Source organism: Opisthocomus hoazin, chromosome 7 (genome assembly GCF_030867145.1).
Source record: "Opisthocomus hoazin isolate bOpiHoa1 chromosome 7, bOpiHoa1.hap1, whole genome shotgun sequence".
In the NCBI taxonomy this organism is placed as follows: domain Eukaryota; kingdom Metazoa; phylum Chordata; class Aves; order Opisthocomiformes; family Opisthocomidae; genus Opisthocomus; species Opisthocomus hoazin.
In genome coordinates, this window is record NC_134420.1 from 45,804,482 (window position 1) to 45,830,752 (window position 26,271).

The 26,271-nt window shown below is 40.6% G+C and overlaps 1 protein-coding gene across 13 annotated transcripts in view; it reads right to left on the reverse strand.

The window, feature by feature from the left end:
- RALGAPA1 (Ral GTPase activating protein catalytic subunit alpha 1) overlaps positions 1-26,271 on the reverse strand; it is a 141,847-nt gene that overhangs the window by 111,244 nt on the left and 4,332 nt on the right. For 12 of the 13 annotated variants that reach the window (XM_075425367.1, XM_075425366.1, XM_075425365.1 and 9 more), the window contains exons 2-10: positions 18,141-18,251; positions 17,569-17,618; positions 15,124-15,181; positions 14,439-14,482; positions 12,214-12,391; positions 9,882-9,997; positions 6,900-7,038; positions 1,313-1,521; positions 713-952 (exon numbers count right to left, since the gene is read on the reverse strand). In XM_075425367.1, the coding sequence (XP_075281482.1) occupies positions 713-952; positions 1,313-1,521; positions 6,900-7,038; positions 9,882-9,997; positions 12,214-12,391; positions 14,439-14,482; positions 15,124-15,181; positions 17,569-17,618; positions 18,141-18,251 (1,145 nt within the window). Of the gene's footprint in view, positions 1-712; positions 953-1,312; positions 1,522-4,233; positions 4,527-5,519; positions 5,911-6,899; positions 7,039-9,881; positions 9,998-12,213; positions 12,392-14,438; positions 14,483-15,123; positions 15,182-17,568; positions 17,619-18,140; positions 18,252-26,271 lie in introns of those variants that run through there. The other variant, XM_075425361.1, reaches the window with a different exon arrangement.

A 26,271-nucleotide genomic window follows, 5' to 3' on the forward strand; every position in this document is an offset into this window, starting at 1 on the left:
CTGCTGCTTAAAGCCATTAGCGTCACGCATTTCAACTGAAACTCAGTATATTTTTCTTTACTGTTCTTCAGAAAAATCTCATCTTTTCATCTGTAACATGGGGCAATGAAAAAGTCTATCCTGTTCTATTCTCCCACACTGAACTCAAAGTTACGCATTTTCATGTTATAAATAAAGACTCCATATTCTAGCATATGTTCTCAGTTTAAATTTGCTTAATAGTTTCCAGTTGAGAAACACTATTTCGAGTATGCTCAGCTAACATTTCTAGTTGCAGTAAAGTCAGACGCAGAAGCTGTTACTTTCTCTAGCCATCCGTCCCACTCCTCTGATGAACGCTATCAAGGTAAGGACATCCAATTGCTCCTAAAACAGCTCTTTAACAGCTGCAGACTCCCACAGGAGGCTTATTTTAATATGCTTGGATGTGAGCTCTAATACCTACAGGGTCGATCCATGAAAAGATCAAACACTCCCATCTATAGGGAACTGTAAAGCCCAAGTTAAATGCTGTTGAATTGGTTATTAAATAAATAAAACTAGAAAAATCAGGAACTTTACAATTCTTCAACCTCAAAGGCAAGACCAACAGAAAAAACTGTACATGTATAAAATGTTCTGCTTAGCAAATACGCTTGAAAGAAATCCATGACATAATGATCATTTACAATATAATAATCAAGATTCTTGCATTCTAAAGAGGGTTCTTTACCTGTCGAAAAATCTCAGTTAGAAAATTAACATTGCTCCTTTTAGAAGAAAAGACTTTCCTGACAATTTCAATATCAGTTAAATGCTCTTCATCAATACTGCAGAGGCTGGAAGAACTTGGTTCTCTCTCTGTTAGAGTACTTGTATTAGAATGAGACTGTTCTGGCTCTGCATTTTTATCCTGCTTATCAGTACTATCATTTTTGCCGTCCTCCCTTGATGCCATGCTAGCAGCTGCTCTCTGAAACAAAAATTAAAGAATATCTCATAGCTCATTTTTAGTACAACAATTAAACAGTACAATTTAAGTTATACAACAGTGTAATTTAAAACAGTACATCGAATTCAGGAAAAAAAAAAAGACATGAGTCACTGCATTTCAAGGCTTCTTATGTCTGTTTGATTAAAAATAAACCAGCAGAATTTGGAAAAAAAAAAGAAGCATAGTGAGTCCTTCTAAAGTGAACTCATAAGTGGAAAATTTGTTCAGAAATTCCTTCTTTAAATTTTTCCATTAGTTACAATTATTGGAGAAGCACATGCTGCTGATGTAACAATTAAGACAAAAACAACAAACACTTCTTTGTATATTTGGTTTTACCTGAATATTCTTTGGCACATTTTCACCTTCCATCCCAGGAATATGAGGTCCTGTATGAGGTTTTGGCTCAAGCCAGAAAGACACCAACCATCGAACGACAATAACACGAGCCTTAATAAAAGGTTCCTTTGTGCAATATATTGCCTCATTGGTTTCAGCATCTTTCTTAACCATTACATAGTGTGGCTTTGGTCTCATTTGCGGTATATCTGAAAGGAAACACAGCACTTTAAAAATACGTGCAGAGAGAAAGCTCTATAGAAGAAAGAAATCCTAAAACCATAACCAATACATTTGAAACTTTCAGAGGTGCTGTTTTTTCATATTCACTGTTGCAAAACTAATCCCAAAATGTGCCAAAATGGACATGATAGAGAAAATTTCAAGACTAGACTATAGGACATCAAAAGGCTGTGATCTTCTCCTCAAGGGAGACAATATTGTTGGCCCAACAGAGCACTACTTGTCTCTGCTACACAAAACCATTCATTTTTTCTCTGAAAATGTTTTCTATAGCCTTACATCCCCACTTGCATTTTTTTAATAAACAGGTAAACCTATTTCTTTTCATTGTTTTCAGCTTTTTTTAAGCTACATGCTATACTCAGTATTTAAACTCCAGCAAACTCACAACTTCACACTTTCACTGAAAACTACAAAGAAGCTCTAAGTAACAAAATAACTCTTAACTAGACTGGAATACAGCCTTTACAAGAAAACTATTTTCACATAGAATTAAGATACTGTCAAATTTATTAAGGAGTGTTTGTAGTTGTCTAAGTCACTAAGCAACAATTTATGTAATGCATACCATTTCACAGCCTTTTAAGAGTCCTACGTCACTTATCCCCTACTACCAAACCTACTTGGAAAAGCTGATACAGTTCAGATGCAAGAGATCCCCACGTTTCCTAATTCACCCCTAGAAAGATCTCTATGTCGGTCTGCAGCAATCCACAATAAAGTAATACAATTATTCATAAGGGTCATCACTTCTTTGCCAAAATCTCATCATGGCTACAATGGAAGAGCTTTAATTCCAAACTGTATTCTAACCACAGCTGCAATAAACAGAGCCTCTTCTGGCCCTGCAATAGGGCAAAGATGAATAGAACAGAGAGAAATCCTGCTCCAACGCCACGTGAGTTTTGCAGCATCATCTAATGCCACATCTGCACTAGCTAGCTTTGCTGGGCTTTGCTGCCAGAGCAAGGGCAGTCTTCCTATAATTTAGGTGAAATAATTTAGGTGAAAGCTGATTCTGTGGCAATAGCTTCCATACTAGCTTGCAAGGAATGTAATGCATGATGCCCAGCAGCATGCTAGCTGGCAGGAGCTGCAGTCATTTGGTGTCTATAATCTACAATTGCATTTTCTCCATCCCACGTTCTACACCATGGTTCAGAAGTATTTAGTTCTTCTGGTTGTCTACTGCTCTAGCGACAAAGACGCTGATAGTGTCACCAGTATTCCTGCATCTGCTTCAGAAAAAAGTGACAGTCCTTAATAACTCTATGTGGATGGAATTGACGTCTGTGGTAAAAAACGTTACAAAGACCCGGGGGGGGGGGGGGGGGGGGGGGAGGACAGGACACCGTCAGTCTTCAAATTGTGCATCATGCACTTTTCTGCAGGGACAAATATCAACAGCCCAGTTCAACTCTAGCCGTGTATCAGCAAATGCAGTACTGCCAAATGTCATCTCTGGGTTTCACAACCCAAGACATGGTGTAGAACAGTTCTGCAGTACCAATCATCAGTCTGAAGCAGCTACAAAAACTTTCAGATATAAATAGCATTTCTCTGGAACCGGTGCCCCAACTCTCTTCCTATTTCTAGAAAGGCAAGTATGAGATCTGCTCTGACACAAAGTAGATGAAAATTTGTCTGAGGACTGATTCTGACACTGTGCTGTCAGAACACACCCTGCTGCTGGCGTTTCAGTATCATGATTTTCATCTGGTGAGAGTACACAGAAAAAGAAACCCCACAAAAACAAGTAACATCAAAAAACAAGGCGGCGGCGGCATGAAAAACGATGACCCTATCCAGATATGGAGAATGACAGACTGGACAGAGATGGTATTTCAGCACTGTCTCAACTCTTCTATAGCTTGTGGTACATGAGTAAGAGATACAGTCCATGGTCATACAGGCCAGAAGGCTGTGCAAAGATACTAGTGGTGGGGGTCAAAGAAGATGCAATGTAGTCATGCTGAAGAATATACAGTTTTCCCTGACTGTATCTTCCTAACGCAAGGTCAAGAGTTCTTTTAAGGGATCCAGCATATCTTGTGCCAGGTTACAGCATCATACACCAGTAGGAACAAACCTGGATAGCAGTGAAGAAATAATCAGCTATTATCTAGGCAATTAACTTATGACAGCCACATATACTCCCAAACATTTGAAGTGAATACAGCCTACCTGTCACACTGCTGTAAAGGTTTCCTTGTTAACACTACAAATACACAACAGAACATTCAGCACCAGCATTGAGGATCTCCAAGCTAGTAGTTCTCAGAGTCATTTCAACAGCCGTATATAAAGTAGTGACAGCTCATCATGATGCTGCTAAACTGAGGAATGTTTCCAGAACAGACTTTAAAGTTACAGCCATTAATTTTAATGGAAGCATTATTTTTTTAGAGGAAATAAATATATGACTCTCGCATACCATCCACCTAAGTAAGTAACAAAGGCACAGAATGCTTTTTAAAAAGCTTACAAAGAGCTTATTTATTACAGATAAAACACAGTACATTGTTTTCGTTCTGTTGAAAGCAGCAGGTTAGTAAGAAAATAAAAAAAATAATACATCTTGAACAGAAGCATATATAGCAGCACAATCAGTAAAAAAAAGGAAGCCAATGCCTGGTAGTGCAGTATTTAAAGATGCAAAAATCAGTTCTCTCTGGTACCTATTAGCATTCAGCGGGGCATGAAGGCTGCAACACTGTCCATGCAGTAACAGCACTCAGACAGTATTTTCGAAAGGACATCTCCACCAGACACGCAGTAAACATGTCTGCAGCACACTGTCCCCTTCTGTAGTTTCCCCATATTCTCTCAGAACATCCTCTCTCTCTCTATTCCCTCTCAACCGTATTATGTGCTGCAGCTGCTTCCCAAACGTATCCTGCTTCAGTCATTTCTTGTATTTTCACATTTCTGTCCATCTTGGAAGTAGGTGTCAAGGCTCCAGATGAGGACACTGACATAAAACCAAAGAAACAAAGAAGCTTATTAGATTGACTCAAACAGTACAAGAGGAAATATTCCCTTCCCTCAACTTTCCATTTTTCCTTTCTGTTTTGCTTTGGGCTTTCCCCACTCCCCACCCTTCCCCCTCTGGGAATTTGGTGTGAGCTGGTGCCAAAAAGTGCAGGAAGCTGTAGGTGGTAGAAGACATACACAGGGCAGAAAATGAAAAAGCTAGCAAAACCACAGTTATAATGGTAGACACTCGTAGTTTTGACCATGCTTATTGTTTAAGGCAATAAAGGGTTTGGAAGGAATAAAGAGCTGCCAAGAGCTGTAGGACAGCCCACTTTATTGTTCCCCTGTAAATGAAGGGGCCCATTTAAATCGCTTCGAAATGGCACAGAAAGGCACATTACTATCATGGAAGAAACAACGCCCCTGGAATCTTATTGCCATACCTGTAGTTCTTACTAAAGAGTTTCCAAAGACTATCTTACAGAATCTAAACAGATGTTAAAAGACATACAAAACAATCTCAGGGGCTCTCCTAAGCCTGTATTGCTCTTCCAAGTCTGTAATACTCAAACTATCATTTGAAGGAGGCACAACACTAGCGTTTTGTAACTGGAATGCTTGTTACTTGTTACTGTAACCAATATACTTATCTGAAAATCTGCCACAACAGAAAGGAAAAAAAAAAACCACACCTACACCACAACCAAGAAAACCTCATTTCAATATACTATCTCCACTAAAGCCCTGTATCAATGTTGCTTACTAATACTACTGTTATGACTTGTAGCTCGTGACTTCTCCTAAACATTACATCAGTAGCACAAGGATTTCTGCTTTTAGTAGCAGGCCCAGCATCCAAGTTTGCCCCTGTTTTCTGCTTAAATGTTGTCAATTTTGTTCAGAACAGACACAGCATTGTTTTCAAATATGGTGGGGAGATGCATGCCAGCGAAGAACTTCTTAGAGGACAAAATACTATTCTACTTACCAGTGTTTCTGTTGCTTTCATGACTGTATTCTTCCCAACAACCTTGTCATTGTTGCTGACTTCGCACAGTTTAAGGCACTCACAGTAGTTTTGGAGATCTGTGTACATTTCGTCTTCTTGTTGCCCACTGTTCTCTTCTTCACTCAGGCCTTAGAAGTTTCTTGTTTATGGTCCACAGAAAGAGAGAGGACTACAGTAAGACTTCTGTGGAAGACTCAGTCAAGATCTTCATAGAAAGAGAAAATATTGTCTCCAGATTTCTTGTTCAAGGACATCAAGCAGCAGTAGGTTTGCTTTCTCAGCATTGTTTCCATCCCTCTTATAGCTATTTTCTCACTGAACCTCTTCAGTATCTTCATAAAACTCTTGTTCTACTGTTGTTTATGGCTGGATTTATAGTCCTCCTTCTCCCCAAGATGAGAAGGTCCACAGTTTGTCTCTCCCAGGAAAACACGGTTTTGAAACATCCATCTCTGAAGAAAGCCACAATCCAAATACATGTACAAGGACTTGCAGAAAGTTAGACCTTTTCAACAAAGTTCCCTGGCAGCTTGATTTGAGAGTATTAAATTGTGGCTGGAGATCACTACTAATCCTTGTGATATGCTGCATCAACAGGTAAGAGGAGCAGTGAGGTATCATATTATTCAAGTAATGAAATGGCACCTTAAAAGCCTGTGTACATGGTACTGCTTTGCAAGCAGCAGTCCTGAACTCTGTTGGCTTATAACCAATGTATGCACAGGTACACGCAAAGCTGAGCTAGCAAAATGAAGATACGCAAACAACATTCTAGCTTAGAATGAGCTAAAAACCTCTGAACAAAGCTCTAGTTAGGTTTGCTTAGTAAACACCTAAAATTCCACTCCCTATATGGAAAGATATATTCTAGTCCCATGAGTTTTGAAGATTGTGTTAAACTTTAGCTTCCTCTTCCTACTATGAGCCCTTGACAACATACAGTTGACACAAACGTAACTAACTTTGCCCTGACTGAACTCCGAGCAAGCACCGTGTGATCCAAGCACTGTGATTCTGTACAAAGCCAACATCCCCCAAAGAACAGCACACTAACACCTTCTACCTCAGCAGCAGTGGCTTCTCTTGAGAGCAAAACTTTAATCAACAACAGAGGTTACATTAAAGAACTATTTTACAAGAACATTTAATTTACCTGAATCAGGTTAATATAGCAAGACTGACTCTAAGAAAAGGGTCAGGTGCCTCCACAAACACAGAATTGAAAACCAGGAACAGGAACCATAACATGTTCTTTCATAGGAAATACTTTTGAAGAATGTTCTTTATGGGCAATATGACTCCAGTAAAAAAACTGCTTTGCTATACTCTCTATTATTTATCAGCTGTATTAACACTTACCAAGTATAGGGTTATACAAGCTGGTCTCCTTACAGATGTTTGGGAAAATAGAAGGTAAGTAGTATTTCTTAAAATTTGAGAATAAAAATGAAAATCCCTTCTCCTGGTTTTCCTTGTTCTTCCATTCTAAACTCTTAACCTTAAAAAAAGAAGTTGGATAAAGTAAACATCTAGAAGTAGAAGAGAAAGATGACTGATGAAATGGCTTCTTTATAAGTTATTTCTCTGCAACAAAATCACATGGATTTTGATAAACACTTTCAGAAAGATGGAACAGAAACTAGCTGGGAAATCTCAGTGAACCAAAGACTGTTCTATTCCAAAATGTTGCTTCAAAATGAATTTGAACACATCAAATACTGAAATCAATAGAAATACATTTACTTTTATGGTCATCTTGCCAGGTCAGGGAGTAAACCCAAACTGATTGTTTTTAATAAAACTGGATTTTTATTTCAGAATGTTTTCTAAGAAAAGGACAATTGACCATGCTACTTTGAACATTTGACAATTTCTTCTAACGCTTTTCGACTAACAAGTGTCCATATATTCATTATAATAGGTACTTGGATTCATTTGTGCAGTTGGCAATATGAAACAAACAAATCTGTCAACCACAAGCAGCAGAAGACACAATTTCAGTTGAATTACACAAATCTACTGTCAAGGATCATGAGTGCCAGGCCTTCCCCATTATGAAATGTTTTCCTACTGAAAAGGATGATATGTTCTCCTTAATAATAAACCCAACACGCAGTTGCCATCTTTATCCTGGAGAATCCATCTGCCCGCAGAGTTAGGTAATCTGTCAAGTCTACCATAAATAAAGGAAGTTATCTGAATAGTGGCTTTGGTTTTGTTGGGGTTTTTTTCTACACCCCCCCCCACCCGCCCCGCCCCTTACTTCAAGTCCACAGTGCTATCATGATCTATTTTCAGGGCAATGGGCATTTAGAATGGAATATACATGCATATATATACACACACACTCCTCCCCAATATAATTCAATAGAATGAATGAGTAATATGTAGAAATTAGTGACACGAAGTCCTTTAGCAGAACAAAAGTAACTATTCAGTTTGAAATTATCAGCGCCTCTAAAGGGACTCCAGCAAAAGACTTCAGCATTCACATAGCGAACAAGTCCTATGACACCTGTCTCCATGACTTCTCTATGATTTAAATATAATACTACCATTTTATTACAGAGAGGGCAGTTGTTTTCAAGAGTGTAAGGGGTATTTTTATTCAAGCTGAACAGTCATCATTAAGCTTAGTCTACAAATCACACATGCAATAACCTCTATTCAAACTGGGAGATGCTGAAAGCAACAAAATGAGGTTGCAAGTTATTCCAGCACTACAAGTTCACAGAGAAAGATAGATAAAGAAAAGCCATGAAATGTTTCAGTTTAATGTTGGCCACATTTGTGCCACTATCCATTGTCTCTAGCACAACCTGCAAAAGCATGAAGAAAAACTTACGTATAGAAACCCAACTGGGTTCTGCTAGACAAGTCTGACCCAGTCGGCAGTACACTGGAACACCTACAGCATGTCATGCAGCCAAGCACTTTGCAGAGCAGGCCTGGAAGCAGCATGTGCTAACTGGCCAGCAAATCCATTACACAAAATATAATAGCTAAGCCACAGTTTTTGATAGGAGCTCTTGCCATGCCCTGTCCTAGGTACATGAAGTACTGGCTGAGATCATGGAGTGTCAAAGTAAGAAAGAAAGGACATAACATGCACCTACGTTGCACACTGTGGACTAGATACTTCTTCAGGTCTTAATTTCCTGTGCACTGTTCTAGTTCCATAATTTGCCTTTCAGGTAGCTTGGGATCTGCAAAATCTTGCTACCTGGTGTCACATAGCAATGCCACTGAGTGAGTGTAATTTTAGCAGTGCAGCTACTTTCACGCAGAACCTAACTCACAGGCTTTGCCAGATCTAAAGTATTCTGAATATGTACTGTTTTCCATTACTTCTCTTTTGAAAAGGTTCACTTGCTCAGCTGTAGCAGTAATCCCAAGTTTTCTCTATGCAATGTACCGTATAACACTTCAGCTTACAAGTCTCCTAAAACTAAAGTCCCAGAAAGTACAGTTACGATACCAACAGGAGTCATGACACCATCTCTGCAAAATCTGCATAGAAAATAACTTGTTGATCAGGAGGAAAAAAACCAAAGCAAAAACAAACAAACAAAAAACACACCAAACCCATGAACAAAAAATCCAATAAGCTCCTGCTAGAAAGCCATAATCTCTGTGTCACGCTCTATAATACACCCTGAAGCATTTCTACCAACCAGGGCTTTCCAGTAGCTCAGAGTGTTTCCATTAAAGAATGGAAAGGCTGTATGGTTTATCTACTGTAACAGCAGAAATTCCAGAAAGACAGTTGGAGGGAAAATATGACCCTAAGCATAGACACTGGCAATCCCAGTCTTACATCCTGTTTCTGTTTGGTTTTGCCAGCTAGCCCAAGTATAAACCTAGGAGAAAGGCCAGCAAAAGTTGGCTCAGGCTTGTTAAAAGCCTGTATCACAAAAATTCAATGCTTTCAGCTAGAAGTTTCCCCTTAGTTAGAGAAGTCCCTGACCACCAAGAAATCCACATAAGAAAGAGCCCAGTTGATCCTTTCACTGGTTAAAGGCAACAGGGTGGGGAGGGGGGAGGTGGAAATGGGAAGGGAGCTGGAATCAGCATTTCTGGAAGTGATCAATAAGTATTGTCTTTCCTCCATGCTGCAATCTGATGCAAGACCCTGTGGTAACAGACCTATGAATCTTCACAGAAGTGAAGATTTTCTAGGAAAATTTGCTTTTTACAAAGGACACTTGGAGCAGGGGGACAAGGGGGAGAAATGTTTAAAACATTTTCGTGTACATTTGCAGTACTACCAGTACATGTCGTCTTGTAATGGATGAACAGGTGTTCTTCCATGCTTGTTTGCTTGAAAGCTACAGAACATACCTGAATTACCATGTATTTCAAAAGTGCTTCTAAGAAATAGCTTGTTAAATCTTCTTGTCCTTTATCTCCTGATTGTGGAGCAACAAGCGGAGTGATTTCCTCTATAGTCACTTGAGCTATAAAACAAAAAAAAAGGTAGAAAAAAGTACATTTAACATTTATACCACTTCTTCTTATGCATAAATATCTACCAAGTTATCAAAGCAGAAATGTACTGAGGTAATCGGAGATAGTTACAGGCAAAATAATCCACCCGTAGATTACTGAAAATGAGGACATTTTAGCTAATAAATGACACAGAACTGATTTCTTACACATGTAAAAACACAGCAGATAACTCAGTACTCCCTATGCACCTGTGGAATCTACCTGCCAAGACGGTATGACACAGTCTTCCATAATATCCTCCTTGGGAAGCTCAGGAAGTATGGGCTAGATGAGTGGTAGGTGAAGTGGATTGAGAACTGGCTGAATGGCAGAACTCAGAGGGTTGTCATCAGCGGCGCTGAGTCTAGTTGGAGACCGGTAACTAGTGGTGTCCCCCAGGGGTCAGTACTGGGCCCAGCCTTGTTTAACTTCTTCATCAACAACCTGGATGAAGAGTTAGAATGTACCCTCAGCAAGTTTGCTGATGACACCAAACTGGGAGGTGTGGTAGATACACCAGAAGGCTGTGCTGCCATTCAGCGTGACCTGGATAGGCTGGAAAGTTGGGCAGAGAGGAACCTGATGAGGTTCAACAAAGGCAAATGCAGGGTCCTGCACCTGGGGAGGAACAACCCCATGCATCAGTACAGGCTTGGGGTGGACCTGCTGGAGAGCAGCTCTGCAGAGAGGGACCTGGGTATCCTAGTGGACGACAGGCTAACCATGAGCCAGCAGTGTGCCCTGGCTGCCAAGAAGGCCAATGGGATCCTGGGGTGCATCAAGAAGCGTGTGGCCAGCAGGACAAGGGAGGTTCTCCTTCCCCTCTACACTGCCCTGGTGAGGCCTCATCTGGAGTACTCTGTCCAGTTCTGGGCTCCCCAGTTCAAGAAAGATGAAGAGCTACTGGAGAGAGTCCAGCGGAGGGCTACAAGGATGGTGAGGGGACTGGAACATCTCTCCTACGAGGAGAGGCTGAGGGAGCTGGGCTTGTTCAGCCTGAAGAAGAGAAGGCTGCGAGGGGACCTAATATATACTTACAAATATCTGAAGGGTGGGTGTCAGGAGGATGGGGCCAAGCTGTTTTCAGTGGTGCCCAGTGACAGGACATGGGGCAATGGGCACAAACTGAAGCACAGGAAGTTCCGTCTGAACATGAGGAAGAACTTCTTCCCTCTGAGGGTGACGGAGCACTGGAACAGGCTGCCCAGGGAGGTTGTGGAGTCTCCTTCTCTGGAGATATTCAAGACCCGCCTGGACAAGGTCCTGTGCAGCCTGCTGTAGGTGACCCTGCTTCAGCAGGGGCGTTGGACTAGATGACCCACAGAGGTCCCTTCCAATCCCTACCATTCTGTGATTTTCCAAAAGGTGTAATCCATTTCTTTTGGAATCTATGCACACAGTAGCGTAACATTTGTGCTTCACAAATGCCAAATCGCTATTTGCGTCTCTCATTATTTTCTTCATTTAGCAGTTGATCAGTTGCATTTCTGTGAAGTTGTACTAGCTCTATACTTCCTGCACCTCTACAGTGAAACTAGTTAAAAAAAAAAAATCTAGAAAGTATAAAAAGCTTATCTCAGAATGCTCAAGCCTTCCCACTGATGCAGAACTTTTTGACCTCAGGTTTTGTAATTTGCACGCTCCAATTATTTTGGAAGATTCCAAGTCACAAGAATATTGCAGCTGTAATTGCCTGGTCATATACAGATACAGCAGGAAGATCAACCAGTCTGCTTCATGCACTGCCCTAACACCCACTCACTCTCTCGAAGGCCATGCCAGAAACTGTTTTGCGTAGGATGCTCCCCAGGGTATGGCCAAAGCCAGTGCCAATGTTCAACACAAGCAGAATCCACCTGTGCAAGTTTCTAGCAGATGCACTATCTGCTTGTAATTCTCAAGAAAAATTACATTAAATGGGTCAGCTTATTTTTACCGCTACATGCTAAGCTACTATACCCATACTTTAAACAAAACAAAAAACAGATCACTCCTGAAAAACAACAGCAACAAAAGACAAAGTTACTATTGGAACAACACCTGAAAAACTGCCAAAACACTCATTCACAGCTCCATGATCTCCCTGGGTAAATAAGTATGTTAGTTCTTCATTACTTCAACTTGCCTATTATGTGCTGACAATTGATTTCTGTGAAGAATGGAGTAATATTAACAAATGACTTACTTTCTTGAACATTAAGTGGAGGGTTAATGAGATTATCTAGTGTTCGTGGGCCATATTCAGACTGTGGTGATGAAAATCCAGGAATCAAGCAAGAAAACATCCATAATTGTTCTTTACTACAGTTATTCTGAAGTGCTTGCAGCCACAAAAGAAAGAGACGCACGCCTTCTCGCCGTATCTTAAAGGAAAAAACAGAACAAGTTAACTTGTCCCAGAACACACAAAAGCATTTCCACTTGTCCTGGATACAGAAGAAGGGGGGTGGTAGAAAAGATGACAGTATACAGACACTATGACCACCAGCAATCAGCAGAACCAAGCTAGCACATCTGCTGTTCCTGCTGAAATGCAAGGACAACCCTTCACTGCTATTTGCCTCCCAGAACCTCTTTCACAGGGTTTTCTCTGAAAGAAGAGGAAGAAAACCAACATCTGTCCAGTTCATCTGCCTGACACCAGCAGTGCAAGATACCATGTGCATTTTTCAGAAAATGCAAAGATCGTCATAAAATTTCTAACTGTATTCATGAATTGTGACAGAGTAAGCTCTTTACAGCAGCAGGACCCTTTCTACCCTCTTCCATTCCTTCTTCAAGGAAGGTGATGGAGACCTAGAGCAGTCCCCTCCTGGCTCTCACACTTGAGAATTTCAGCACCAGCCAAGCCTGCAGGCAGTTTACAGAGGAGTGGCACGGTTGGTTGCTGCAGTACCAAAACTACGTTACACCTGGGCGGCTTTTGTCTCACTGTCACCTGTTCTTACACTACCCACCAACAGGTCTCTTTGGCCTAGATAATCTTCCCCTTCCAAGACAGCCTGAGTCCCAAAACCAGTCTTGCTGCTCCTAACAATGAATGTTTAAGGCTTAATTCTGCTTTAATGCAAATCTTTCAACATTTGCACAGATTTTTAACTTGGTGTTATGGGTTTGTGTGGCAAGGTTTTGATAGCAGGGGTGCTACAGGTGTGGCTTCAGTGAGAAGCTGCGAGAAGCTTCCCCCATGTCTGATAAATCCAGTGCCAGCCGGCTCTAAGACAGACCCAAGGCCAAGCCCATCAGTGACAGCGGTAGCACCTCTGGGATAACATAGTTAAGAAGAGGAAGAAAAACAACTGCGGTGAAATGGCAGTGAAGAGAGAGGAGTGAGATCAAGTGGGAGAAACAACTCTGCAGACACCAAGGTCAGTGAAGAAGGAGGGGGGAGGAGGTGCTTGAGATGCTGGAGCAGAGAGCCTTCCCTTGCAGCTCGTGAGGAAGACCATGGTGAGGCAGGTTGTTCTCCTGCTGTCCACGGAGGCCCACGGTGGAGCAGATCTCCACCTGCAGCCTGTGGAAGGGACCCCACACCAGAGCAGGTGGATGCCTGAAGGAAACTGTGACCCCATGAGGAGCCTGTGTTGGAGCAGGCCTCTGCCAGGACCTGCACACCTGTGGAAAGAGGAGCCCACGCCAGAACAGGTTTGCTGGCAGGGCTTGTGACCCCATGTGGGACCCACGCTGGAGCAGACTGTTCCTGAAGGGCTGAACCGCGTGGGAAGGACCCACACTGGGACATGCCGTGAAGAGCTGCAGCCCATGGGAAGGACTCACGTTGGAGAAGTTAGTGGGGAACTGTTTCCCATGAGAGGGACCTCACGCTGGAGCACGGGAAGAGCGTGAGGAGTCCTCCCCCTGAGGAGGAAGGAGCGGCACACACAGCGTGTGATGAACTGACTGCAACCCCCATTCCCCGTCCCCCTGCGCTGCTCGGGGGGAGGAGGGAGAGCAATGGGAGTGAAGTTGAGCCCGGGAAGAAGGGAGAGGTGGGGGGAAGGTGCTTTAAGATCTGGTTTTATTTCTCAGTATCCTACTCCGATTTGGTGATGAATTAAACTCCCTTTTCTCCCCAAGTTCAGTCTGTCTTGTCTGTGACAGCAATTGGTGAGTGATCCCTCCCTGTCCTTATCTGGACCCTCGAGCCTTGCATCATATTTCCTCTCCCCTGTCCAGCTGAAGAGGGGGAGTGACAGGGCAGTTTTGGTGGGCACCTGGCATTTATCCAGGCCAAACCAAAACACTTGGCTACTCTATATAAGCACATTACTACTGTGAGTTGTTCTACTGAGGTAAACCTGATGAAGTCATTTTTTCATGACACACAAGTCATGATCTGGTTTTCATTCCTGTGCTTTTACCATAAAAGTTCACCCTTATGTTCAAGTAGTATGCAACTTATTCTAATACCTTTAATGAATTTCCAGTGTGAAGAAGCTTCTTTAAAATCAACCCTAAAAAGAAGGGAAAAAAAAAATAATATTTCTGTTTGTTTGTTCTTTAAGTAAGATGTCAGAGTTCTCGGTCAGACTTGACTGTAACTTTTGAACAAGTCCTTGGCAATCTCCAATTTAATCTCGGTGAACTTGATATCTTCAGGCAACTCTCTCAATGCCAGAAGTAAAAAAAACAGATCACCTTTCATAGCTTCCTCATAACATCTTTCCCCCAGGACTTTTTGGGACGTGTACATTAAAAGTAAATGATTCTCAAGTCATTAATGTGCACAGTATCAGCGTTCCTCATTTACAAATACAGACCTCACCCCAATTTTTAAATGTACCACTAAGAAAAATTAGAAAAAAAAAAAATTACAAAGCAACTTTCCACCTGCCTTGGTTCTTTCTCAGCCACTGCTCTATTTCCAGATTCCCAGCTTTAATTCTATCTGGAAGAGCATCTCATTACATTTGTGGCATGGAGTTTTTGTGGTTTGTTTTTGGTTTTTTTTTTTCTTCCTCTAGCTTGCAAGAGTTTCAAGACCATAATCCCTGTTATGCCACTTAAGGTTAAGCAGACGAGTAGCACAAACTACGAAGAGCTACTAACAAAAAGTACGATTTAAAAAACAAAGAAAGAAAGAAAATAAACTTACCAATACTATGAAATTGCCATCTCTGATGAATCCTTTCTGGAAGGAGTTGCAAAATTTTCTACAAAAAACAGAACCCAAGTATCTATGTTGCAGATATCGCACTCAGAAGACCAAAATGCGCTTTCACAAAGGTCACAGATCAGAAGCTGAAGGGTTAACTTGGAAAATTTCCACACTGCTTTCCCTGGAAGCATTACTGTCCTTTCAAGATAATCCCATTTCTAAAGCTAAGAAGCCCAAAGGCTCTGACAGGCTGTCTGGCAAGTCTTGCATCAGAGACTTCAGATGTTACTGTGGTTTATCTGCTTTCACTGCCTCTTTGCTGGATGTTACTACTCATTGCATTGGGACTGGAATGGGATGAGTATCCGTCTCAGTTGCTCTGGTTCACAACAGGTTGTATTAGGCTACTTCTACCTCTGTCGTGGCTTAAGCTAGGACATTTGGCTGTGAACTTGCCTCTGTGGCACCGGCAAACAATTGCTTCTGCCTTCTCAACATAGGAGTAATGAGCTATAGCAAAACAGTGAAGAAAAGAGCCAGGGCAACAATAATGGTCTAACACCTCTCCAGCTAGACTTGAAGATGATCATCTTCAGGCGGTAAAAAACAGAGCACAGTTAGTGACAAAAGGCAGTTAAAAAATCTGTTACATAGAACTTCAACACTTCTGCTAGAGGCATTAGCAACTTGTAAACAGTCTGATTTCCCAGAAGAATTCCTGGTCCTGGCCCTCTAGAAGCCTGTGCAACTGCTTTCAAAACACAGGTAACCTATACCCCTTTTTGTAGGAACCAGTGAACAAACAAACCAGCTCTCTTCAGATTCGCTCTCCTTGTAACAGCTAACCCTACAGTTTTAAGCACCAATATACCTTAAAAAAAAAAAAAATTTGAATGTATATACAACTTGATGTATTTTTAAAAAACACAATCTTGTTCTATAATTACAAGCCTCCATCAAAAAGGAAAGACAAAAATTTGTCTTTCTAAGCTCAGAAATGGTCTCATTTAATTAAATGAGTTTCTAATTCAAGATATGCTTTTGGTAAGGATATTGTGAAACGCTATTTTCAAACAACAAATCTTTTCAAAAATAGAAGGGATCTATAAAAACTAGTTCTGCAGCAGTAATCTATTAAGAGAAAAATCTTTGGGACAAGTACTGTTTAATACCTTCATCAGTGACATAGACAGCAGGTTCAAGTGCACCCTCAGCAAGTTTGCTCATGACACCAAGCTGAGTGGTATGGTTGACACGCCTGAGGGACAGGATGCCATCCAGAGGGACCTGGGCAAGCTCAAGGAGTGGGCCCATGTGAACCTCCTGAGCTTCAACAAGGCCAAGTGCAGGGTCCTGCACATGGGTCAGTGCAACCCCCAGTATCAATAAAGACCAGGGGACAAAGGGATTGAGAGCAGCTCTGCTGAGAAGGACTTGGGGGTACTGGTGGATGAAAAACTGGACATGACCCAGCAATGTGCGCTGGCAGCCGAGAAGGCCAACCATATCCTGGGCTGTATCAAAAGCAGTGTGGCCAGCAGATCAAGGGAGGGGACTGTGCCCTTCTACTCCACTTTGGCGAGACCCCACCTGGAGTCCTGTGTCCAGCTCTGGAGCCCCCAGCACAGGAAAGACACAGACCTATTGGAGAGGGTCCAGAGGAGGGCCACAGAAATGATCCGAGGGCTTGAACAACTCTCCTGTGAGGACAGGCTGAGAGAGTTGGGGCTGTTCAGCCAGGAGAGGAGAAGGCTCCACGGAGACCTTATTGTGACCTTTCAGTACTTACAGGGGGCTCATAAGAAAGACGGGGACAAACTTTACTAGGGCCTGTAGCAATATGACAAGGGGTAATGTTTTTTAAACTAAAAGAGGGTAGATTCAGACTAGATGCAAGGAAGAAATTTTTTCCAGTGAAGGTGGTGAGGCACTGGAACAGGTTGCTCAGAGCAGCGGTAGATGCCTCATGCCTGGAAACATTCAAGCTGAGGCTGCATGGGGCTCTAAGCAATCTGATGTAGCTGAAGATGTCCCCACTTACTGCAGGGAGGGACTGGACTAGCTGACCTTTAAGGGTCTCTTCCAATCCTACCCATTCTATGATTCACAACTAATCAGAGATCGCATTCATAAGAATTTCAAAGTGTACAATACATGGAGGGAGGCTGAGGGGAACAGAGGACACCACGATCAAAAAGTAATGAACTATCTGCAGATGCAGAAAACATATTTTTCCAGTTAATACATCTTCCTGCAAAACTGCAAGTCAAATCCTTTTTCTTCTCACACAAAGCACATATATTCAACTCCAAGCAAAAGAAAAATCAATGCAGTTAAGGGTAAAGCGTATTTCCAGGCAACTGTAGGATAGCTGTACTGTTATTCAACAGAGCTTAATTCGAAGTAAAAAAAACTCATACAGGAATATTCAAGTTATCTTACCTCAAAAATAAAGAGAATAGAATCTAATTCTTCTCTCTGAGACTTGTGACCTAGATGCAATTAAAAATAAAAGACACACTTTCATTATCAAAACAAAATATAAAGAACACTGACAAAGATCCTTAGATGCATAAAACAAAAACATGCATTTCTGCAACCACAAGACTTCTTTTGCATTCCTTCTACAAATATTTGCAACTATTTCCTAGTTACAGTTTATAATAGTTACAGTTTGTATAACTTTCTCTTATGGCATCAGCAGCTGGTAGAGATTAAGTTAGACAGTACCCTGCTAAACAAAACTTAGAATAATTCTACAGAACACAAAAAGTGGAACACCTTAAAAATCATTATTTTGCAAAAAGGGCAAAGCCAGCCATCACACAATAAACTTTCAGTGCTCGCCTCCACAGCATGCTCCTCGAATAGCTCTGCCTTAATGTACAAAGTTAGTGCTTACACATATTTCTACATATCTAATGCTGTCATTTGTGACTACAGACATGCTGCCTTATTTTATAACAAACACAGATGCACGAAGACAAAAAAAATGTTGTATTTGAAACACTCACCTTTTTGTTTAAGACCTACTTCAATAGTCACAAAGTTTTCGAAGAACACATAATATATATGTGAGAAATGTAGGTCGAAAAACTGTTTGAGATCAATTGATTCTGCATTCTCTGAAAAACAGAACAAAATACTGTTCTTGTTTCCTTCAAATATTCAGCGTCAACCACTGCATACCATTATCCAGTAGTAAGAACTAAAGATATTTAAAAGAAAAATTATTATTGGCAAAGAAATTCTTGGAGTTTTCATTCTTTCAAACTGAAGCTAAAGAAATTCAGTATGGCACACCACAAGTACCTAGTGAATTTTAAAACAGGAAGCAGCGTCTTCTTGCGTGACAGTAATGCCCGCACACCCCAGATGTGAGCCAGATGAACCAGAATTCCACCAGGACTAGCACTGTACAAATTAATGCTGTTTTAACTGCTAACTTAATAGAAATAAAGCTAATGACCCTGCCCACACTCCACAACAGAAAAAACCATCACTGTCCCCAGCTGTAACTACTAGACACAACCAAGCTTCCTTAAGAAGCTGGAGAACGATAAGTGAGGACTGCCTCTGCTTGGTAAACAGGTTGGGAGGAAGCAAACAGCAGCACTGGATTCCCACCGCTGCCTTCTTGCTCCCTCCAAGCTCCAATACGCACTTTCCTTTCCGGTCTGGCCCAGTCCCCTGTAGTCCTTTGACTGCGTGGTCTCAGGAGATCAGAAGCTGGGACCTCAGGGATACCCTGAGGCGGAAACATCATTGTGAGCGTAGAGAGGATGTGCTTTCTTGTGCACCCCAGGAGGGTTTCCAGACTCTCCTCCCACAACTTCAAAGACAGTTTTGTGCAAATCCAGAGTTAAAGAAATACACGATGATTTACCTAGGTTAATTTTAAACTGATCATTTAAAACAATTTAAAGCCCTAGCACATACTGAACCAAAAGACACTCCCTGTCCTGTTATTTAACTCCATGAGACTAGACAGACTAGGTGGACAGAACAATAGCACAGAGGCACAGAGGAAGAGCAAGACAAGGCAAAGCTCTGAAACAAACACTAACAAAAACATAAAAAAAAACAAACATGAAGAAAGGTGAGGCAGATAAAACCTTTGTACCTTTCACCAGCTCTGTACACTGAGGCACCATCTTTCACTGTAGATGTATCTTTTATAAGTGCCCTTCTAATTCTTTACTGGATCATAGCTTTTTGACTCTTTTTAGGATGACATCAATCTTTATCATCTCACATGACCAGTAGAGTATAAAGCACAGAAACAATCAATTGAAAGGATGGCCAAAAGCATGGCATATTTTCAATTCTCTTTTACTACACAGCTCTACAGGTCTGCCAATTCAATTTTATCCCAAATTTTGCTATAAAAGTTTCCAATACGTGTTGAATTTTTGGAATATCACAGCATTCTGCCAGTGTCTTGCATAATCAGTGTGGTGGACTCAGTGTTCCTGGAGAACACAGTGCTGTATTAACAGCTAAGATCAACTCTCAAAGCAACACAGCTTAGCTAGCAATAAACTTTGTGGTGCAGAGTGGCAAGCGTGTGCCTGATCATCTACATGACTACCTAACCTCCAGTTTTGCAGAAACTACTACGCCACTTACAGATCAGCAGCTGAACTGCTCGAGTTCAGAGTCTGAAAGACTAAAGTAAGGACAACAAAACCCAACTCCACTTTAAACAATCTAGACCAGTTTTTAGGAGGTCAGGGCAAATACTGAAGAAACAGAGCTGTGACTAGAGCGTAGGCACAACCATTATATCCACTTCCACCCACGGGGCAGAACTCTAAGCCAGTTCTAGACTATGGACAAGAAAATATAGCAAGAGGCAAATCAAAAGGTTTTAAGGCAGAATGAGTAAAAGGAAAAGAAAGCAACGACTGTGAATTTCAGGAGAAAGGAGGGTGGCAGAAGATAATCTTTTAAGTCCATGCATTTAATTGCTGTATGGGAATTGCACACAGCAAGCAGTGGAACGGTTCACTTAATGCAGAGTGGAAAACACTAGTTCCAAATACTACAGATTGTAAGCAGTTAAACAGGCACTCTGCCAGTCGACACACAGGAATGCTGCATTTTTGCAGGCACATTAAATGTTTAATTTCCTGATACACGCCCTTATTCCTTCCCCAGACATGGGTCAACTCTGAAGCAGACAAATAAAAAAACAAAACTTAAAGACTCAATATTAACCCAAGAGTTTGTAATTTTTGGAGGCACTACTCCTTAGATTCTTCAGGAGGCAAACTAAAGGCTTGCCCACATAACCAGCTGAATGGTGATTCTCATCTTAGCACATAATAACTGTGTGACATTTGCATACATAAAACTGGCACTGTGGTAAGGCATTCTGCCTTTCCAGAGTTCTGTTTGCGGGTGAATTTCAGAGGACGGTCTTTTTATTTATTTATTTATTTAAGAACAGTATGGTGCCAATCACCTCAGAAAAGACTCAAAGGAGCATTAGTAGACCTGTATTATTATCATTAACACCCAATTAACACTAAAAGCATACTTCCAGAATAGAGCTATAGCATGGAAGAGCAGGATGAAAGTAAAAAAAATTCATTGAGTTTGCAACTTTTCTAGCAAATGCATTTCACCCCAGTTTCTTCCTCAGATCACACTTGATAGCATAAACAAGAGCGAGTCTTTGGAATTCAAACAAATAGTTAACAAGTGAATTCTTGCAGTAAGTTCTGTGGCTTCAGATGGAAGGAAAAAAATGGCATCATTTTATTTAATGGGAATTTTGTCCTGCCATTACCTAAAAATAATACTTCAAAAAAAACCAAAAAACAAACCCCAAACCCCACCCCAAACTATTTCTGTTAATGCTGAAAACCAGCTTTCCTTCTGAGGAAGGGAAAAACAGTTGCACGTCTGAAAAGTTGGCCACCTGGAGTAAGAGATAGCCTCTGCTCATATCAAAGGATGCTTTTAGTGATTCAGTGGTCCAGAAATTTGGACTGCTGACAATGCCTTTTTCATTAATTAAGAATCTGGTTTTTTTCCCCTAACAGGAGTGTTTCTAAAACATTCAGTTCACCTTTACCCTTGTGATCAACTGAAGATACAGCTCTTTGATTCTCTCATCTTAAACCATTTTCTCCAACACTAGGTCATTGTCTCCTCTCTACACTCTCCCAAAGCATCAAGAATGCTGCATACAGAGGCAAAAATCGTTTCCTCTACAAAGAGCATATGCATGTCCTTTTCACACAACCTTGAACTGGGAATTCACAGGAAGTTATTTGTCTTCTTTGGATACTTAATCTTTTCTGCCTTTTTAAGAAGGAAGACATTGCCTTGTTTTTACATGAATTGGGATTACACAGAAACAGGCTTTCATCCATAATTTACAGTTCATTTATTTATTTATTTTTAAACAGATTAACTTTGTATTCTCCTACCACATATTTGTGTAACTAACACTAACGTACTCCTTGTGTTCTTGGTACTTATGCCCAGATTGGGATGGGGTGAAGGACTCAGAAACATATCTGGCACCATATAAAATAGTCAGAAAAGTTTATCAGAATGGGAAAGTGGAAAATGGGACAATATGTATATATTCCTTCTTTTCAACAATGTGAAAACTGAAGCTTCTACTGTACAAAGCATAGTTACAGTACACCAACATCCAGATTTTCAGCATCGTTTATGGAAGCTGTTTGTCAAGAAAATGCAGTTCTCTTCATGCTTCACAAGAGCAAGAAACATAGTTTTTTGGTTGCCGAGTTTTCCTTAATAATTTTCTGTAACTTAAAAATTGATACAAATCTGATCTCTGCATTAACTCTGTGTGTTCAGTGGTGCTTTTGGGTTGCTTTTTTTTTTTCACGGAGAAAGTTACATTTAAGCACAAAGAGATATCACACAGCTTCTCTGTCCCTCCTCTTATAAAACTTTTCTAACAGTAGCTTGAGTTTTTTCTAGGTTCAGCATTAAGAAGGTAAGTTACCTTTTTTGGTTTCATTTTTAGAAGTTGTATTCAGCTTACGGACTTCTGTTCTATTTTGATGCATGAAACAGGGAACAAAACTAAAAATGGAAGACTAGTTATCTAAGCTATTTGTATGACCCTCATTACAAGAGCATTCTAGTACCACATCAACTGGAATTTGCATTTCCATTAAATCCACTGAAACTTGGAAGTTTTACTATTCCCCACCTTATACACTGGAACTGTAAGACAGGAGGACTAAAGAAAAAACAAAACAAACAAACAAACACACCAACAAAAAACCCACACCCAAACAAACCAAAAAACTCTCCACCTCTCCTACCAACTTCTATGCTTACATGTGACTCTACTTTTCGGAACCGACTTTCACAGACTTTCGGAAGGCCAGCTCTTTTGAAGGTTAATTGTTCAAAACTTTCTGAGAGGTTATATTCTTTTCAAGTAGATATTCAAACCTTAAGTTCCCACATTGACCATTTTAGGCAGGGAAGATTCCTAGGCCAAAGTCCTGTGGAAAATTTGTTCTGCCACTGAACTCTGCCTAAGAGTAAACCCATTTACTCCAAGCCTTTTATTACAGTTCAACTAGCGGCACATCCCTTTTTAACCAGGAATAATTTGCATCCATAGAAGTGTTTCAGTATTTTAATAAAAATTTAACCCTTCAATAGAACGCATTTGAAGAATACTACTATTTGATTACAATCTAAGAGTACCACCTCCAAGATCTTAAAAAAAATGACTGTTGGATGTAAAACATGAAACAGAAGCAACACAGATTTTTACTCTATATTTAAACTTTTATGGGATCACCTGAGCAAGATTCTGCAAAGCTTACAAGTTTACCCATACAACACCCAATCGTCTCTAGGAAGAGGATCTCAGTGGGCTTTAACTTCTATTACACACAATTTGCCCTCCCTGTTTATTTTATTTTCTACATACTACCCTATAAGTCATTATAAACTAATCCGTAACACTTGTTATCTATTTACCAATTCGTTGAATTAGCAAAAGAAATACATCTATAGTATTTAGACGATTGCCTGCTGTATGCAATTAAAGTATTATAAGGCAGGTAAACTGGTACTTTCCATACAGGACAGAACTTTAAAAAGGTAAACAATCAAAACAGTGAACTTAAAACTAAACCAAAAACACCCCACCCCCCAGATCTTAGGTATCTATTAACTTTTCTGAAGAGAACATTAACATTCAGCAGTTCACACACAGCATCGCAGTAATTTACCACAGCGTTTAACATAACAGTTTACACCATTACAGATCAAGTTGTGGTTAATTTTACCTTCGACTTTAAGTGTTTCAGGATTTAATAGTATTTTTATACATAAAATTGTTACAGCACATAGTATAACAAAAAATTTATCCTATCTCATTCTGAGACTTACTTGCTTTTAAGTCACTTTTCCCTCATCCCTACCCAAAAATAAAACACCCGTGACAACTGCAGCAAACAATGAGCTGGAAGATGACCAGACTTCTATTTCTGTAAAGCAGGGGCCCGCTACAGACTGAAGTGTACAGTATCAATTCTCATAACAAACTGGTGCCATTAGAAAGCAAGAGGTTTCTAAGCGTCCTCAATTTCAGTTAACATACAAGCAAAACGGCCAACAGAACTTACTCATTCTTAATTCTCCAAGCTGGAAAATTTAATGGCTGCTTTACAGCAAAACAGTACAGAAGTTCAGTTACATATGGATAGTTTCTCAAACAGAAAAGCATGTCATTTAGATAAGTTAAGTGGAAAACCTCTGGAACTAACTAGTAGCTCTGGCATCATTAACAGACTGTCAAACTGAGAGACCTGATAACAAACCACAGCATTTCAAACACTGAGCTACAAATGCAAATCTGTTAAACAAGGCCTTCACATTAGTGATCTGAAGCAGTAAGGGGTAACAGCTACTTAACAAAAACTATTCCGTTTTTTTAAAAAGGTAATTTTGTCAAAGAAAATATTATTGAGGTTTTTGGTACTGGAAAAGGAATACACTTCAAGCAATCTTCTAATGGACTTCTATTTCGCGTCACGTAAGTCTGAATTCCTGATCACCACCATCTTTTAGAGACAAACATACAGGGAGCTGTGGTGTGGAAATCAGGGATGAATAAGCAGGTTCACTGCACCAACGAACACCATCTACATACAAACTGTTACTAATTTCAACACCAGTGCTCTACAGGAATGTGCCGAAGCGGCTGACAGCTCTCCAAGCTGACTGTTTCAGGCCGCCTGCAGACTCCAGAAGAGGTAGGCTAGTAAACTTTCAAGAAACGCTTCAGTAACAACTCACGCATGTTTCAGAGCTGAAGCTTTTATTTAAGCAACTTCAAAAACTTGCACAGTGGTGCACTTATTTCCATTCTGAACTGCCACAAGCTAAACCCACAGGGACCCTTCCCTCGCGCCCGAGCCGTGCCGTTGCCAACCCAGCCAGGGGCTCTGAGCCACCTCCAGCCCTCGCTGGCCAGCAGCATCGGCCACTGCCGCTCCCTGAGAGCCGAGCGTAGCATTGGCCAGAACCCTAAGGCAAAGCAATTCTTCTCCCTTTTCTCCTGGCCAAAACAGCACAGAATGGGTTCAGGGTTAAGTCAAGACTGACAGAATATCAAGTCTAATTTCTTAAACTGCACTCAACCCGCAGCCAAATCCATGAATTACAGCGGTGACATGCCCTCTGCAGTTAAAATTACCAGGCAAGGGAAAAAAAAAATCTACAACTCTTGCCAAAAATAATACAGCTTTGCACATCCACAGAAACTTCTGGAACAGTTATCTCCAAAGAAAATTCCAGGGAGCTAGGTTTGCTGCAAGTTCTCACTCGCCTGTCACTTTAACAACCATAAAACCTTTTTCATTTATTCTGGCATATAAGTGATATCCTAACGAGTGATGTTTACGATGTGCAACACCAACAAATGGCATCCAGCTGAAGCATTAGGGCTGACTGCCCGTAAAATACATTTCTAAAATTAAATTCTCTTTAGACAAATGCAATCTAAGCATATTGTTTAATATTAAACAATGTATCAGAACAGATGTCCAATGCAGCCTGCTTTGTTCTGTCCCGTCTAGCCTGACTTTTTCCTTTCAGAGATCGCTTACATGAGATGTCGAGCATTAACCAATCACCAAGAATTACAACAAAAAAAACAAACACTCCACATTTCAAATACTCTCTGAGCATTACATTTTAGAAGTGTTCTCTCCATGGTTCCAGAGATATAAGCAGTGTCTTTTTAAGATATCAAATGTAAATAAAATAATTTATGAGAAAAACGATATACTCCTTTTTCCTTTATACAGGATTAGCAGATTACAGGCTGGTAACTCCTACTCTACTAAAAAAACATGAAGAAGGAAAAAGAAAAAAAATTCTCTTTAGAATTCAACCCTAAAAGCAAATTTTAAACCAAGTAAATTCATTTGATTTGTTTACACACAGTAAGTTTACGCAGAAATGATTAAATATTTAGGGGGAGTTAGCCTTTTTTTTTTCTTAATACATATAATTACAAATTCTGACTGAAACCACAAATTCTACAGGTAGCAGCAACATGCTTGATATCAAAACTAGAACAAAACAACAAGTCAATATTGTTAAGGTAGGACGCTACAAAAGGGTCACATATCTAGCTGCCTTAACTATTTACAGAGTTCTCAAAGCACTGTTTTAACAAAAGGACAAATCAAGCTTGAAGGATTACTAGAACAAACTTTTAAGAACCACCGTTTTAGAACCACAGAATTTTAGTTTGATGTTGAAGTCTGATTAAACAGTGCAACACCGATTATAAGAACAATGTAATATTATTTCCATGTTATTTCCCCTTAACGATCCTAAAAATTGCAATTAGCTGCTAGTCCACTGACAATTGCTAAAAATGCTTTTTTTCTGGAAAACCACTGGTTTCCTTCTGCAGGCAACACCTAATCCCGTAAGGTACACTCCGTGTCTCCATTTCCATCTGCCAGAGAGGGCTCAGACCCGCACGACGCGCAGCTGGCAGCCCTCCTTGGGACAGGGCCGAGGCACTGCCATGCAGGCGGCAAGGGGACCCCACCACTGAAGCAGCTCACACTAAACGAAACTGCTATGGCCCTTCCAGTGTATAGCAAGAAGACA